The 18,194-nt window shown below is 37.1% G+C and overlaps 1 protein-coding gene across 1 annotated transcript in view; it reads left to right on the top strand.

Moving 5' to 3' along the window:
- LOC124639162 (runt-related transcription factor 3-like) overlaps window positions 1–18,194 on the top strand; it is a 54,179-nt gene that overhangs the window by 33,353 nt on the left and 2,632 nt on the right. Inside the window, exon 5 of the mRNA XM_047176398.1 lies at window positions 14,990–15,121. Within this exon, the coding sequence (XP_047032354.1) occupies window positions 14,990–15,121 (132 nt within the window). The remainder of the gene's footprint in view (window positions 1–14,989; window positions 15,122–18,194) is intronic.

Genomic DNA, 18,194 nt, shown 5'->3' on the forward strand with positions numbered 1-18,194 from the left:
TAACACTTTTCACACTTTTAGTAAAATTGCTATGAAATACAAAATCTATTTTTGAAAACATTCAATTCTAAGAACAACGTAATATTACATCGCGCCTTATTTCCGGTAGATTTTCGATTTGATTGATCAATTTCGATGATCAATATCTCGGGCGCCGTGATTGGCTACCGACCGACAACCTATCGCATTGTAACGATACTTTTCACTGTTTCACACTCCAATACCTTTAATTCACTAGAGAAACAATTGAAAAATGGTATCGACTCGGCTATGTATCGTAAAGCGGAGTCAAGAGCGTCGGTTATCGCGCGTTAGCCGGGTTGGCGCGTACCGCTGCGGTTACACTTACTCAAATAAAGTCAATCTTGGTGCCGGCCGAGGGTCCGTGTGAAAATTTGATAACGAAACTATAGATCGATGGGGCTGCAGAAATCAGGGGCCGCAGCCTGCGGTTTCAATCGGTGTGCTACTGTGGGATGTAATAAGCGGCAACGGATTAGCCTCCTACGCACCGTATGCGCTCTATCACTGTATTGCCACCTCGCACCTGGCCAATTTGTACCAATATTACGATAGCCAACTGCCATTCTGAAGGATACAATGTTGAGCCAAAACAACACAATTTCCCTTGAATTGAACAAGAAATAAGTAGAATGGTTAGTTGGAATCGCAAAAAGTACCTATTACTGATTTCTGGGATTAAGTTGAGAAAAAATACATTATTTTGTATCTAATAAGAGGCGCCTATGATTCATTAGGTAAATCATGGTTGAGTAAGGTTTTATTTTAAAACATAAAAACGGCGTATTCTCTAAATGTCGCCGAATGGAAAATCCAGCTGCAATTCACACCGGATACAACACATTCTAATTCAAAACATCAGATCTACGAAATTGAGTAATAAAAGCAAAAGTAGAACCTCCCGCAACTTACCCTACGAAACCAACGAAATAATTTGGGAACGTCCTGTTGACCTCACACGATTTCCGACCCAAAGAAATGAATCACGTTCGCGGTAACGTCTTCATTTCTAGTATTTCATAACTAGCCGTTACAAAAAACTTATTGGAGCTTGCCTATGGATTGCTATTCGTAATCGGCTACCGAAGATAGCTTCTTGGGGCATTAAAACTATTAAAATGTATGGTGGGCGGAGCGGTGCGGGTAGAATTAAGCCTGGCCGCAAAACCACAGCTCCTGGACCGACTGGACAGTTAACCCGCTACGTGCTGAGTATTATCGGTACGTCAATTTTATAATTGCCTATTTAAAACCATGTAATTTCTTACATGCTTCTCCATTTCAATGTATTGATATGATTAACGGTAGCGGGTATTGATTTTTTTTTTTCATCAATATTACCAATCAAAATTACTTTGTGTGGCTCCGACGGTTTTTACAGATTGAAGGCGATAAAACGCTTTTGATATACCAATTTGTCCGTTAAACATTTCGGGAAGTACAGTAAACTGATTAACGATTAGGTATAATGTAATTGTACATCTTCACGTAATAATGTAATTCTAGTACCACCGTTTTGATATTGAAATACAACCCAAAGTATATATTATCGATATCAGCCGTCCGTTTGACAGCCCAACCCTTGCCGCGCCCGCAACAAAAAGCACGCAAAACTTCTAAACAGTAAAGTTCTGAATGATTTTATCGATGGTTCGCCGACAAACGTTTGTATTATTCATCTAACTCCGCGTGTCCCCCAACTCATTACAGACTATTTTCCGATGTGGCAATATTCGCGCATTTTAAATGTACACTACAGTGCACTGTAAAAGCTCTAACCACAAAGATTCACCTGATATTTTAGATGCTTTAAAATTAACCCTAAAACATGTTCCGTGGCGGATCACTGGCTTAAAATGCAGACTGAATCCTAAAAAGGTTCCGCTAAAAATATTGTCATTTAGGTAGCCAAGTAGATAAAAAAAAAGTTATATTTTCAAAATTTGTCTTTGATGATTTTCTCTGCTTTAACCACATACAAAGGGTACCAAAATTAATATAAAATTATTCTTGGATTTGTTTGGATTTATGTAAAATGTAAATATTACACTTACTATTGCCTAATTCATTGATGAATACATTCGTCTAGTAGTTTCGGATAAGTATTTACAGTTCGGTCTGCGGTCTCCCGGGCGAGCGGCCGCCCCAAACTCCACCGCAGCCACCGAACCACCGATTCAATAAGTTCACTCGCCAAGATCGGCATTCAATTTTTATGTTTGTCTATCTTATCAATGAAAGGGAGAATGATAGAGTTAATTCTTGAAGGATTAAAAATAAAAATCCATGCTTGCCATTACTAAGGAATTGAGCCTTTGGGGTTTTGAAAAACTTTAAACTCTACACATTTTTTATAAGGGAAAAGAACATAGCTTTCAGTTGTAGACTATCTGAACACTTATTTGAGATGATTCTGTAATTTCAGTAGCAATTTTCTTTAAAGTGCTGAATTGTTTTAGCACCTGTAGTCGATAAACCTTTTGTTTTACAAAACGCGAGCTGGCTAGCGTCGGTGCACGTACCACGTATGAAGCATTAAGCGCAGGAGCACCGCGCTCTCTCGAGCTCAGGTGGCTCCTCCGAGCCGTAATGTCTCGCATTTGCGGTCGCCCGGCAGGATACGCGCTTGTACAGTAATGAGCAACACATAACGAAGCCTTACAAATAATTCCACCCACGAAAAAAACACACCGAATCACGTACTTGTATCCTTCAGAGGAAAACGCATATCGGATAGCACCGTCCATAATCCTTTCTCTTTTCTTCACGTCAAACTTTATAGGGATAAGCGAGACGCAAAATTAATATTCGCTCCTCATACTTACCGATACATTTTTGAGGTGTCGGCCAGGCTCAATACAATCAATTATTGTTCTACGTGCTGCCCGGCTGCGTCGGTAATCTGTTTGAGTTTGTTACTAAAAAATATTGTGTAAGTCGTGTCAGCAATTTGCGTTTCGTCTTACGACATGATGTTCCAAGTTTCGACTACAATTTGAAACTCAGCCATATAATTTGGCATCGAACGAGCTCAGTAAACGGATAGAAGGACACTTTATTTTATTTAGGATCAGGTCTAAATAAGTGCCCGTTGTGTTGTGAGGCGGTAATGATCTGATTATCTCGCTGAAAGAGCACGGGCAATGCACAAAGCTTACAGCACACTAGTGTATCTACTAGCCGAACTACTAACTGCTAATTTTAGTGTAATTTTCCTTTTGTATGCGAGCTTGGTTAGATACGTTCAGTTCAAGTGAAGTTGGTGGAAAGTATTTCACGTACGTAATTTGCGGGATGATTGGGCATTACTTTTATGATGGAGCTTAGGTATATCGAGCAGTTTCACAAATGGTAACAAACGGCCGTTAATATGTCAATAAAGATATCGATAAGTGTGGCTGGGTTCGGTCGGAGTGTGCGCTCGCGCCGCGTCGCCGGGAGGTAGATAGGTAGGTAGACAAGTATGTGCGCGAGATAGGTAACGCTAGCCTGCGTATCGCGTGTACGGCGGATAATGTTACGCGCCCGGCCGGCTGTATCAACGATCGTCAATCGGCCGGATCCATTCCGTGTAACAATACCTTCGGTGGAGCCACTAGAACAGCGGGCTTACATCGGCAAAGGGCAACAGGGAACACGCTATACAAATGAACCACACACAGAGATAGGCTTATGTGTGGATAGGAAGTTGGGATAGCTATACTTATTATAACGTTTTTGTCTCGTAGCTTTTCTCCTCAGTCTATAGACATAAACATCTGATTTGTTTAATTTTAAAGTTGTAAGCAAAATCTTCACCTCGTTAGAAGGATGCATTGCAAACAAAATTGACAGTAATTGGTCAAAATTAAGTATTTCTTGACAGAAGTGGTTTGAGCAAAACCATAAAACATAAAATTGCCACACTGGCATGTATTTCGTTTTCATAAAATTCCCTATACCTTGAAACTCTCATGTTTAGTGGCCACGCACCTAATCTTGGCAACTTACATTACCTACAGTGGACGTGTCTTAAGAATCGAACGCACTGAACCGGACAATGTTACCGTTTGTACTTATTTACACGAGTTCTTACCATTATATTAGTTTTTATATTATTTTACATAATATCACAGTAAGTGCAGACGTAATTTTGCGGCTTTCTTATGTACGCAAATTTTTTGTGGTGATATTTTCGGCAATTGTAGACATTTGTGTATGTAGGTAATTGTTTATGACTGTAACTTACTACTGTAAATATTTTCCATTTTTTCTACGTTGGTATTGCTAGTTTTGACGATATTGTTTTCAGCAGATATTTTTAGTTTACTTACGTGAACATAAATTATATATGATGATCCGAATCGTATAATTCATTTTTTTTATCTATGTTAGGTATTTCGCTGTATCGTCATTGCATATGATTGAGGATGACATTTTCCGGAAAATTCGGCTAAAATGACCATTTTCAACCACTATACAAGAAATGCTGTTTGTGTAAGATGAATAAATGAAGCCGGACATCCGTTGCCCGGCTATGGGACGTAAGTTTAGACCGGATTTCCGTTATCCGGCCAGTAATTATTGTCAATGCCGTTGCCATTTCGTTCAGTGTTCTCTATGACGTCCAGGGACACTGAAAATATTATGCCTGAAAGCATAACAATGACTTTTCGGGGTTTTTTTTTTTTATTATGAACATGAATCTGTGTTAGGTAAAGATTGTAATGTGAACTGAAGGCGTACTTAACAAATATTTGTTTATTTTGTATTATATATTCGTGAAATATTAAAACCAAGATTAACTGCCAAAACGACATGTTAAAAGTTAATTTTAATAATATTGCAGAACCTGAAAACAACCTTTTGTAGTATAGGTGTGTTTAATCTGAAAGTATGGTATGTAAATATGCAACTTTTACTCGAACAGTAAAAACAATAACTGGAAAATCCATTCGATAACAAAGTAAATAATTCATAATAATTTACATACCATTAAAAATGACCTAGGTACCGAAATAGGTACGTATACCTTACAAAACAATTTATACCCTTGACCTAACCTAAAGAGGAAAGAAAGTTTGTTTACAAGCTTTTGCAGGAAATGATAGCCGTAAAAGGTTCACCACTACCACTCGAAAATATGTTTACATTAACTTAATGATCAGGATGCCGGATACGACAAAACAATAGTACCTACTAGGTACTTTCCAAATTCCTTTGTAAATAAGCTCGATATTTATACCTCCTACCCTCATTTAAAGTAGGCTTTATCATAATCAGCCCTTTTACTCTCCCACTGTACCTCTCTTAACAAGGCCACTTCTGAAACAGAGAAGAAATTCTAGATGTTCTCGACCTTCTCCATGCTTATTGAAAGCAGCCGGATTTTGGCTGTAAATCCTTCAGACTTTGGCAAGCGAATTTACGTATACTGTTTTATTTGTCAATAGAACCTTTAACTTATTTTAATGTTACAAATTTGTGCGTGACAATGTTTTTGACAGTTCCTGCTACTTTAAAACGGCATGAGAAGAATTTCTTTTCCCATTACAAATCCCAGTATTTCCCAGTAACTTCGGAGTTAGTAATTCTTATTGTGTTCTCCATCACAATGAGCATGTTCATGATTTTTTCGTTGGGAACACGGCAGTTAGGCCCTTTCTCTTCGCAGTATCCACCGCGGGCCGGCAAGCACAGGATGTATCGAATTACGCCAACTTACGATGTAAGTGATCACCAATAAAAACAAAAACTCTCGCCCGAGGGGTGAGAATATTCTTATGGGAGTATAATGAGATTTATAAAGCTTCAGCCAACTATGTGTGTTGTTTTACTCTGTTTTGATACTTGTAGGGGTTTTCTTGACGATGAGATTGGTTATTGAATTTAATTTAATAAAAGATTTAAGGACTTTTGGGGTACGGATACTGTGGTACTTTATATTAAGAAACTCTTTAAAAAATGTGCGGGGGTAGCGTACCTAACTTTTGATCTCGGGTGACTATTCGGAAAAAGAACAAAAAATTAGTAGAGTCTGACACCTCGACGAGTAAGGGCTTTGGAATTGTTATCAATGAAATGATCTTCCGACTTCTGAATACATTGATCAACGAACTAAACTAACATAATTAGACCACGAACAATTCCTTGAAGTACATAGTCGGAAACCGGAACAGCTTCCATAGTTTCCGTCACCGCATCCTACATCGATTATACGTCTAATCACATGTTAAACAAGAACGGGCGTCGCGATCAAAGGAGCCTAATTACACCCCCGCCCCTAATCAACGCCCTTGATTGGCTCAGACGTGTTTGTGCGCGACAACGGTGACGTGACGGCAGTTAACCTATATGTAGGACTATGGTCTTAATTAGGATACTTATATATTTTTGGTATATGCCTTCAAGCAGGATTTTTTGCCGTCAAGAGTTGATATGGTTTCGTAAGAACTTATTTTTATGAGACACGAAAACATCCCTGAAAAAAGAAGCGTAAAAATGGTTTCTTAAAGGCTGCGTCCGTAGTAAGCAAGAAAGCAGAAGTAAAGTCGACTAAGATCCAGATTTAATCTTAACTTACCTAATGACATATTTACCTTAACTTACCTATCTAAACCTATGACAAAATAATTGTGAAATTGTTGTTGTGAACCATGACATTTGATGAGATTGAGTGCCACCTCTAGAATATATGTATTGGATCAAAATTCTTTCAGTATCGCTGGTTCTAAATACCCCAACACAAAATCGCAATTACCCCACCTCCCATAAAACAACACGGCAAGTTCCACAGCGAATGGCCAATTTTAATCGCTATTTTCATTTATTTCATATTCGTTAAACAGGACGCGATGTTTTGACAGTTTCCACGCGGACGCCCGGAGGTAGCAGTGTTAATGTGACATTACCGTGGGTGTCGCAGGGGCGAGGGGGGGTGTAGGTGGCCGGGGAGGGGAACGCGGGGGACGGCCGGTAATTATCCCACGTCAACGGCAGGCCTAGGCTCCCTGTCCGTGCCTATGTTAACAGCTAGCTTTCATAACTACCGTGTTATACTGGGTAATGTTCGTGTTTTAAGAATGTTGTTTTAGTAAGTTTATGATCTTATACTGGCTGAAGAAGGTGTAAGAAATGATACAGAAGCTTTGTCTATCAAGCTTTTTGTCAGCATAACTTCTTAAGTTTTCTAAGGTCTCATATTTGCTCTATTTCCTTCATATTCCATGGAAATAACCGGAATGTATCTATTGAGTACCTAAAAATCCACAATTCAACTCCAAAATAAAACAATTCCAAACCAAACCTCAAATCCGACATGACAAACGTTTTTTACCAGTACATAATTTTACATGGCAACACAATCGTTACCGCAGCGGGCAACACAGAGCGCTTTTATTTAGACACCTAATTAAATATTAATTAAGTGCATATCACATTTATACATTAAACCGATTTTAATTTCATGTTCGAGCGCGCAAAAGTAGGACTTGGTCCTCGTTTGCACCACAAAATGAAGTGGAATCGCACAGTGCGGCCGCCGGTGCGTGCGAGTGGTATCGACTAGGGAAAATCATTATCCAATACACTTTTGATTAATAAACTGCTGGTTGTAATTGCATATGTACTGGTTGTTTTAAGCCAGTTATGAGCGTCTGAGTGGGTGGGTTCATCATCTAAAACCGCTCTAATTCCTGTGCAATAGTGGACTTGATGAAGTGCGTTAAATACTGCCCTAAGGATAATTTGTGAGGGGAGAGTTTGTAACATTACCATTACACTTCTAGCTATTAAATACAAGATGTGAATGAATTAGATTTTGCCATAAATAAAAATAGACCACAATAAATTCAGATTTAATCGCGATACTTATTGGTTTTCTCTTTATAAGGAGCTTAACATAATTCCATAAGCAATAAATATACCTAGGTACAACTTTCATGCACTTCCATGATTTACTTAATAAGTAGAAGAGGACAGCAACCCAAGTTCGAGTAGTACCTACACCTACCTGTCTAAATTCTAATGGTTACACAGTAGATTATTTATCTCAGTAGTACCTATAGATGCATCGTCAAGGTTATCAACTACCTCGAAGTTCTGGGGAAAACCAATTTTATTTACTGCATCTGATGCCATTCGCGGGTTTAATAAAATATACACAGCCTAACTTCTTGTAAGGTACGCAATCCAAGCCGAGTGCTGAGTTTCATAAGTTTATTTTCTTATTACTTACCTACTTGTAACTATGTACTTGATCAATTTAATGGAGTTCAAGATAAACTTTTCCCCTTTCTCCTCTTATTAATTAACATGCAAAACTTAAGATGCCTGGTAAATTCATAGGTTTACAATTTTTATAGTCTTTCTCGAGCATGGTGGCCTACTGTGATACTTATGTACGAGTCTATTTTATCTAAGAAGAAGCTTGCCCAGCTATATCTAAATATAGTATTCTCTATTGAATATTAACTACCAAAAATACACTTGAAATTTCTACAAAATAAAAATATAGGTCATTGGCTCAACACAATTTTCTGTGAATTAATTACCAAAGAGGTTTGCCGTGAACGCTAACGAGTGACTCAGGCGCAGATGTCACGCCATTGACGTAAATCACTTATGTCAAGCGATAATGTTGCAGCAGTGGATCATTGATTTATATACTGTTATGTATGATGATCTATGACGTTCAGTTATGTTATGTTAATTAGGCTGATTAGTAGTACACCTTTTTTTCCTTAACTGTGTTACGTATGTGCTATTTAATGTAAGCTGAGTATTTTTTGTCTGTTAATTTTAAACGTTGTACTGATTAGCACTTGTGCTACAGATCAGTGTTAAAATCTCCCAAAATTATTGACCCATCCAGCTTAGAAATCTCTATAATTTCCAGCGGCTAAAAAGTCGGGAATATTGTTATCAATTATATCTATCATTATATCAATTATATCTATATATTATATCAATTGTTATTATTGTTATTAATGAGAAATAAGTTGGCAAAAAAATAAGTTAAAATTAATAAATAATTTCAAATAAATAAAAATTTAATAGTTCTAGGCCCTAGAACATTCCGATCCTACACTCATTTATACTCCTTCTGGGAAAAACAAACTTCTGGGAAATATGAACTCCTAGGTTTGTAACACTGCCACAGATATAATTTCAATATTAGTAGATACAGATACACAGAAACCAGTAAAGAAGAATTGTGTGCTACTACAGGCTGTTTCTTTTATTAAATAACTTTTTTTGACTCGACATTTTTTCTTTAAGAGGTACCTAAGTATGTTAATTATTATATAGCAAATAACTCAAAAATACAACCAAAGTGGTTAAATAAAGTACGTGCCAAGCAAGTTGTAAAATATAAAACTGATCTGAATTAATGAATGGATGAATCAGTGACCCCACTGGTGAATCATAGCGTTCACACTGATCCAAAATAGAGTCATCGAATTATGAAACCTTGGGCAGCCTTTAGTAGGGACACACTCTTTTGTTTCTTATATTATTATTCGCGAAGGTAACTCAATAAATTAATATCATGTCCTTCGTAAAGTAGGCCCGTTTTTTGATAAATAAAATTAAGTTAAAAATAATAACAATGGTATTCTTTCATTGTTCCACTACTGTGTACTTCCATTTGGAGCTAATCTTTGTAAACAAAAGTGATGTAAACGACTTTCTAAGCAAATAGTTTTATAAATTAAAATCTGAAGCTAACTAATATACTTAGTACCAGAGACTGAAAAATTCTGTATCATATTTTTGCATATTATTGTACATATTACCATACTGCATACTGCACATATTACCATAACAAGATAAAGTTCCTATAAATACTCTGATTTTCTAACATAAAGTGTTGTTATTGTAATAATAGAATAGAAAGGAAGATTTATGATCGCTGGGTATTACCAGGGTCAGTTTACGTCAATACAGTGCACTGTACATTGAAGTTCTAGTTACGACAGTTTTATATACATAATTGCTGGAAATAATCTGTTAGACTTTTGCAGAAACTGGGCGTTTATTAGTCATTTTGTTGTTTATGAGTATTTTTTTTATATTGAAATAATTAAACCTGGGTTTAGGCATTTAAGTAATGTGGTTCAGTTAACTAAGCGAGCAAGTCATAAAAACCTTATTTTAAGCTTTACTTTTTGAACTTAATTAAAGTTGAACTTTTGGAAAAAATATTAAATAGGTTCGTCGCAGATCATCATATACTTACCTAAACACACTAATCACATCGAAATATTATTTAATAAACTATGTACTAACGTAATACCATAGGTTATGTAATTACTATGTGTTAAGCACTTGTGGTTTGTGGCGCTAACAAAGAGTTGAATTATTGTTAATTAATTTACTTGGTTAGGTGCTGTCTACAATGTGTGATTATAATAACATATTTCACGGAAACTGTTGAAATACCACAACAATTGATTGTAAATAGGTAAATCCTTATTTATTATTTAAAAAAATCCTTATTATGAACATGTAGTGTTTTTGCATAAATTAACTATGTAACAGGCACTTACTACAATTAGATAGATACTAGCCGGCTTCCCGCCTTTTCACCCGCGTCTCGTGAGAATTACTGTCCATACCGGGATACCTAAAAAATAGCCTATGTTACTCGGGAAGAAAGCTTTCCAGCAGTGAAAGAATTTATCAGATCGGTTCAGTAGTTTTTTACCCAGGGTACAAACAAAAAAACTAACAAAAAATGTTTCCTCCTTATTATATTGGTATAGCCTGTTATAGCTCTGTTTCTGATAGCTAAGCCTCCTTTAATGTAACTGTCCAATGGCTGTGACTAAACTACTAGGAATATATAATTATGTTAAACGAAGATAGTCTTATACATTTTTCGTCATAGAAGGGAATTCAAATTTTTCCTGTTCATTAGATACTTACTAAAAACGTGACCAAAGGCACGTAATTCCCAGAATACTTGGAATACTTCCAAAAATAATCTCTCAGATTCTAAATAAAAGAGTGTAGGTACTTAGTTCTTGCCGTTTGATGCCAGTGCAAGCGATAAGAATTTGTCAAGACCCTTAAATCATGTTTCATGTTATTTTTTACGAAGTCAAGCGTCATTAACTTTTTAATATATTTGTGCCACATCACAGGTCTTAGAGCCAACTCAAACATTCTGGTGACTAAATGATCATGTCACATTGTATACATGGGTGTGTAAGCTTTCTTTCCTCGTAATTATTAAAATTCCAAACAATAGACATAAACTACCATAAATCATTAATCAATCAAACATAAAACAATCAACGTCTGGCTAAACAAAAAGCAGACGCTACAAAACCGAGCTAAAGATAAAATCCGTATAATTTAATGGCGATGAATGCATTGTGATTACTACGAAAGCGCCAAAATTGTAGGCGTAAATTTGAATAAAGTGTGTACGTGCCGCAAGTCTTGTACAAACGCATATAGAAACAAAGCTAACTTACGAATTAACATAATAATGATTTGTTTTATCAATACCTAGTACTCGGAGTTGTACTGAGTCAGTACGCATCGAAGTTCGTCCGCAGAATAATAACGTAAGCGACGCACGTTTTGGAAACACCCTCTAAGTTGTGCATCATCGTCGGTGTGTAAATGTGTCTTTAGTGTGCGGGATCGTGTGTTTGTGTGCGTTTTATGATTAGTCGTAGGTTTGTGGTGAAGAGAAAAGAAAGACAAATATACCAACTTAGGTACCTAGTGTGTTTTATGAATTTGCAAACATTGAAAGACAATTAGGGATACATTGATTGCTGAATTTTCCCTTGTTTAAAATTTCATTTAGGGTCTTTCAGAAGCCATCTCATGCATGGTAGTTTAGCTATTATGAATAGAGTCTGTTCACAAGCTATATCGAACTACGTAGTATCAGATCAGAAATAAAACATCCGAAAGCAATCACGGTATATTGGCGACTAAGGGCCAGTTTCTTCATCAAAAGTTAAAGTTAAAGTAATGTCTAAAGTAAAAGTAACGGTCAAATACGTTTTTTCAAGGCTAAAGTGATAGCAAAACTAATAGAAAAATTGAATTTGACCGCTACTTTTACTTTAGACATTACTTTGACTTTTACTTTGGCTTTAACTTTTGATGAAGAAACTGGCTGAAAATACAACTACAGAACTGCGGACGCAGCCGCATCGTTGCACAGTTACACATACACAACATAATCTTATAGGTACAAAGTACAATGTGTGCGTAGCCTACAGTACAATGGTTTTTCAATTTCAAACTCCCTCCAATGTTTTTAATCTTCACTTTAGGTCCCCATTTTGGCACCACACACCATACATCTCTTGATTCTCAATGCCAAAAAGAATCTTCAGTAAAGTTAATCCGTACCGTAAGTAAGCCTCTCGGAACCGAATAAAATGTGATGGTTAGGAAATATTTATAAAACGTGTTTATTTAGCTAACCTCCTGGTGTACCTAAAACGAATAAACTTAGGTACCCACAGGTCACTATAACTCATAACAGTTCGAAACGCTCAAAGTATTTGGCAGCACGCCAAGGTCGCATTGATTTACAAATAATGCACTTTCACCAGGATTTCAATTTACTTACTCATAATGCATGTGTCAGAAAAAAATCCGAGAAATTGTTGGGAAATTCGACATAATTTATTACATGAGATAAAACCGAAATGAGTTTACTAGAAAAAATATGTTGAGTAACCGTGACTTTGCATTCCATTAATTTTTGTTTGACCTCCGATAGTTTGTTCATCCCAGTTGGAAAAACGACACTAACTTGAAAAGTCAAGGTTTCGAACCCGAACTGGCTTGGTGCCTTCCAAACTTTCCTATTCTTATAGCCGTGCTCCTAAACTCAGAATACCTAACACTGAATAAAATGCTAAGGTATTGAGCATAGACCCAAAAAAGTCGATCAACCCAGTCGCCTCGCCATAATCTAAACCTAATCCTCAGCCTACTTATAAAACAGGTGTCGCCAACCTTGAGTGCGGCAATTCGCATTGTTTGGGCGCCCGGCCTCACTTTCATCAAGTACATCTAGTGATGAATCAGCCGGCAATCCCAAGCCATTACCACTAGTTCCGTACACGTGATAAACGTAATATATCACAAATATTATAACCTCTACATTGTAGAGTCCACAATAAAATTGATAGTAGCTATTTTCCCGCGGTTCCACCCGCATCCCGTGAGAACCTGTCCGTACTGGGATTAAATATAGTCTATGGTACTCGGGAAGAGTGTAACTTTCCGACAGTGAAAGAAATTTTCAAATTGGTTTCGGAGCATTCAGGGTACACCTACAAACAAACAAAAAAAATCCTCTTTATTAGAGGTTAAGAGAGGTGTGTTTATTAAAGCCATACTACGATTAAAGAAATCACGAAACCCTGAGCGCGGAATACTAATTGTGTTTCGCTTTCAATATGACTAATGTGCTGGAAATGTTGCATATCTCTAGAATTGCCTTTCTGTAATAAAAGCAGGTTCCGGCATAGACGTGTCAAGTGCAATGATGCAATGAATATGTGTTAAGTATAATCATTGCGTTAGTTTTTCTTAAAATGTTAGGTAGAGGTAGAGGTGACAAACAATTATTTTTCGTTCGTAATGTTCAGATAGACAAGTGTGACACTGTCCGATTTTATTACTACGTGAACGTCGTTCTAAAGCTTACATATTTTTCAGGTTGAGAACTAAAATGTACATAAACGATATTTGTTCGCAAAACACATGTTGACATCTGTCTAGTCATTGGAAATTAACCGTGAATTTGTTTTACGCAGATAAATAGCTGACTTGAATAGAAACACCGTATTAACATTTATTGGGAAATACATCAAATGTAAATAAGTGCGTAATCTGCTTTGATATTGGATTGTTTATCATAGTATTGTTTTAGGTACGTATGTGTAATATATCTGACAACCTCAGATAAAGTGACGACGCTTCTTCTTAGCGTTTATCCCGTCTTGTGACGGGGTCCGCTTCGTCACAAGACGTCCGTATCTTCTTCTTCCACTTCGCTCTATCCTGGACATCTTCCTCTTCGAAGGCGACTAGGCGAAGCATATAATAAAGCTGTGGAGGAGTCCTTTTTGTACATACAAAATATTGAGAAATAAGTGTCAAGTTTTCAAGACATGTGTTGCTGGGGAGTTTGTTGCGCCACTTCTTCCACGCAAAAACACATAGGAAGTGGTGAAGGGTGGACGTTTTGGGAGCTGTCTTTTGTGTTGACTTTCGAAAAGAGAGTATCTCATTATCAGCCTAATCTAAATACACGTTAATGATTTTGAGTTTGCACCTACTACGTAGAAACTAGCGATTCCTCGTTCCGGCTAAATGGGTTTTTTGAGAATTCAAACAGCAATTTATTTGTTTCCTTTCCACTAACATAATCTACATTATTTACACACTTGTAACTTCCACTAAATAAGGCTATCAGTGTGGATATTTCAGAGAAACAAATATTGTTTAATTATTACATTAAATATTACAAAATTTTGTAAATTATGTAAAGTTATCCTGCTAATATAACATTCGTTAACCTTAATACTTTTCCTCTTAACATAATATCTGTCCTTTATTTGGAAATTGTTATCTAACAAAAATGGCATATGGGATAGTCTGAATTCAAATTATTGAAGGATAATAAGTAGGTAGCCGTAACAACTAGAATTGTAGGAAATTATATCAGACTTAACTAAGAGTAGGGATTTTTATTCAGAACATTTCTTAGGGTCTAAGTTTGAGCACCTTTGTCAGTGGTACCTACATTACATCTATTAATTTTCCCTTCAGTTAGACTATTAATCTGTTTTCAGCTGACGTGATAGCAATGCTCTTTTTTTATTAATTTAGAGGTTACTGTGCAATTTTTTTTATAAATAACTACGTTAAATACCTACTATACCTAAGAAATCTTTGTTGTCTAAAATAAAATCTTACAGCAATCTGTTTCTAATTCCAGAAACAAGTGGGAACATCTTAGGGGCAAGCGAGTGGAACACGGGTTACCCGTCGACTGCTTCCATGTACCCTGCGTACGCGCCGCTGCAACCGCCCTACTACAAGCCTGACCCCACTATACATATACCTACAGGTAACTATGATTCTTTTTAATTTATGTATTTACTAGCTGTTGCCCGCAACTTCGTCTGCATGGGCAATATAGAATAGTCAAAATACTACTTATCCCGTAGGTGCATTCTTTCACGTGACAGTATAATTAGGATTAGCACTTAGCAGTCGCATAGATTCATTGATCAAGGTTGTGTTGTGGATGTGACCATTTATCTAAACAAAAGAAGTAAAGTTTGTGACGTTGTGAATATCTCTGGATCTAGTCAGCCAATTTGGAAAATTATTACGTATGGTGCGTAAGTAATTTTCACAGGAAACAGCTATAATCTATGTCTATATGCTTTGAGTCTGACAAAGCTGTCATTTGTACATTTTCTGCAGCTGCTGCGACTAATCAGAAGCCAGAAAGTCTGTCAGTCTTACCATGGATATCGTCTTGTGTAGTTGACTGGATTGAAGATAGGTAGATAGGTAGTCGCTCCAAGCAAAATATTGGTACTCAAACAGATTCGGTGACTGGAAGCCAACACCAACATAGTTGGGGAATAGCTGGATGGATGATAAAATGAGTCATCATCATCAGCAGGCGCATAGGGTAGGATAGTTTCACTACTGGGGAGAAACACTTGTATGACGGGGATTTTCTGTGCACTTACTCACTATGATAAGGCTGACCCCACATTAGGCGTGCGTGATCCTCGGGCGTGTGAGTAGCGCGGGCGTCGCGAGCGCGCTGCGTGAACGTCGCGTTTTGCTGCCCTGCGGCCTGTGTGAAGAGTGCAAGCGACGCGCTCGCGGCGAGCACGCGGCGCTCGAGTTGCGTTCTTACCCCTTCGCCCGCTATCCCCGCCGCCCGCTAAACGCCTTAGCAGTTAGACGTCAAGGAGAGCGGCGCGTGCAAGCCGCGAGCGCGCTGCAAATGCCGCAGGGCAGCAAAACACGACGGTCACGCAACGCGCTCGCGACGCACGCGCGGCGCCCGCGCTACTCACACGCCCGAGGATCGCGCACGCCTAATGTGGTGGCTTAAGCCGGGACTCCACCGAAATGTTTACATTAGTTCACGAATAGGCAAAATGTACGTATCTGTGCGAGTCCACTTCATGTGTTCGTACTTGAAACCTGCAGTTTTGCCAAGATTTTCAAAATGTACGCTCGCAATTTGCCATTTCTTGGTGGAGCCAGCAAATCAAAAGAAACATAAGTGTTGTATACTGTGCGTCACTACCGCACACCGGGAAAATTTCGCTATTGCGGAAGACGTTTATATACCATATTTTGTGTCACACGTAAACAGGACGACAGTAAGTATCCACCGAAACACTGTCAAAGATCTGATGAACAAACAAATCAGACCTGACTTGGTCACCTGGGGCCAATCAGAGCTCTATGAAGCGATCATACGCTTTGGCTCCTACTGTTATTGTGGTTTCTGAAAATTTAATCACCTCATTCAACGATGAATGTAATTCTGATGGTACTATTAAGAACACTTGCTTAGCGCAGAAGCTGACGTTAGCAGGTCAAGTCTTTTGACTTCTCGAATAGGATACCATTGGTTTTTGTGCAATGCACACCTGCAATGCATTCTGGATTAGGATAGGATATAGGTGGATAGGATTTGCAACAGAGAACAATTCTGTCATTGTGATTAAATGACATCAAACGTAGTTTTATATAAAAGGTGTTTTTTTAGACTTGGCTCAGGTCTTACTGAGACTGTTCGTAATCGTGAACAGTGTATTTGCGATCAGAAGTTGAAAGTAAACTTGTCTCTGGTATGCGGCGCGTAATTTGTACGTTTTCAGACGCATAAAGCATTTTACGTGTGTATGGTATTAAATCGAGAAAGCTCCCATTTCTTATCTGCACTTTGTATCTGGGCTTGTTTTTAAAGCTACAGAATCCTACATTACCTACCTCACGCTTAGCAGCGCCTGCGAGAGATAGATCCTCATTTCTTCTAGGATTAATTTTACATATTTTGCATCAGAAAAAATAATTAAGGTCTACTTAATACTACTCACTCAAAGTAATTTGTTTTAAGGCCACCACATTAGTGGAAGATAAGCTAAACTATGTTTATGAAAAAATCCTGATATGAACTCCATCTGTAACTTTAAATGATAAGTAATTGTTCCACTAAAGTCATCATTTTTGACATAATGTTCAAAAATAATTTAGATGGCACCGTTTTAAATTTGGCCGAGAACTATTAATTTTCCTTTTATCAAGGTAATAATTATAGTTGGATTTTGATGTGGCACGGCAAACTGACAAACACAATTGAAATGTCTATCGAAAAATTACACTTCGTGTTAAAATATGGTGAATTACGGAAAATACACAACTCCATCTGTTGAAATAATTATCCTCTATAAAGAATGTATGGTAATATTGTCATTTACCACCTCGCTCCTTTGACAAATTTTTTTTTTTTTTTTTTTTTAATGGAGCAACAAAAAAAGTGGGTTATTTTATTGTTGGGTTCAGTTTATGTACATATTTACATGACGTAAAAAAAGGCCTTATTTATACATATATACAACTAAAAAATGGCATTTGACAAATTGATGATGTATTTTATTTACCACAGATGGAGCTACTTTAACCTTGGCTAAACAAAATTTTCATTTTTTTTTTCTTCCGAAGTTACTTATAAAGGTGTGATTTTCTGTGTAAAGATTAATAATAGGCCGATCAACTAATATAAGTACAACATTCAAATGTACAGTTTTGACAAATAGATTGCGTGTCGTAATATTTTACATCTTGAATTCACAAAATTAATCATATCTTTTGATAGAGTGAATCGATTTCGATGAAACAAAAACTAAGTAATACCCCAAGTTACGTAGAATTTTTGTATATAAGCATTGTCTGCATTTAATTCGTAGATTTTACGTGAATCCCGAACAAACAAACAGATAAACAGACAAACAGACAAAAATTACAAAAATGATGGAAATGGGTTCTGTTAGTTATCCTTTAACATGCTGGCTATTTTTTTTGTCAATTTCTTCAATGTACAAAAATTACTTTTCTACAGATTTATTATATGTATAGATTTAACTAAGTATATCTTAGACACC

This window comes from Helicoverpa zea, chromosome 18 (genome assembly GCF_022581195.2).
Source record: "Helicoverpa zea isolate HzStark_Cry1AcR chromosome 18, ilHelZeax1.1, whole genome shotgun sequence".
Taxonomy (NCBI): Eukaryota; Metazoa; Arthropoda; class Insecta; order Lepidoptera; family Noctuidae; genus Helicoverpa; species Helicoverpa zea.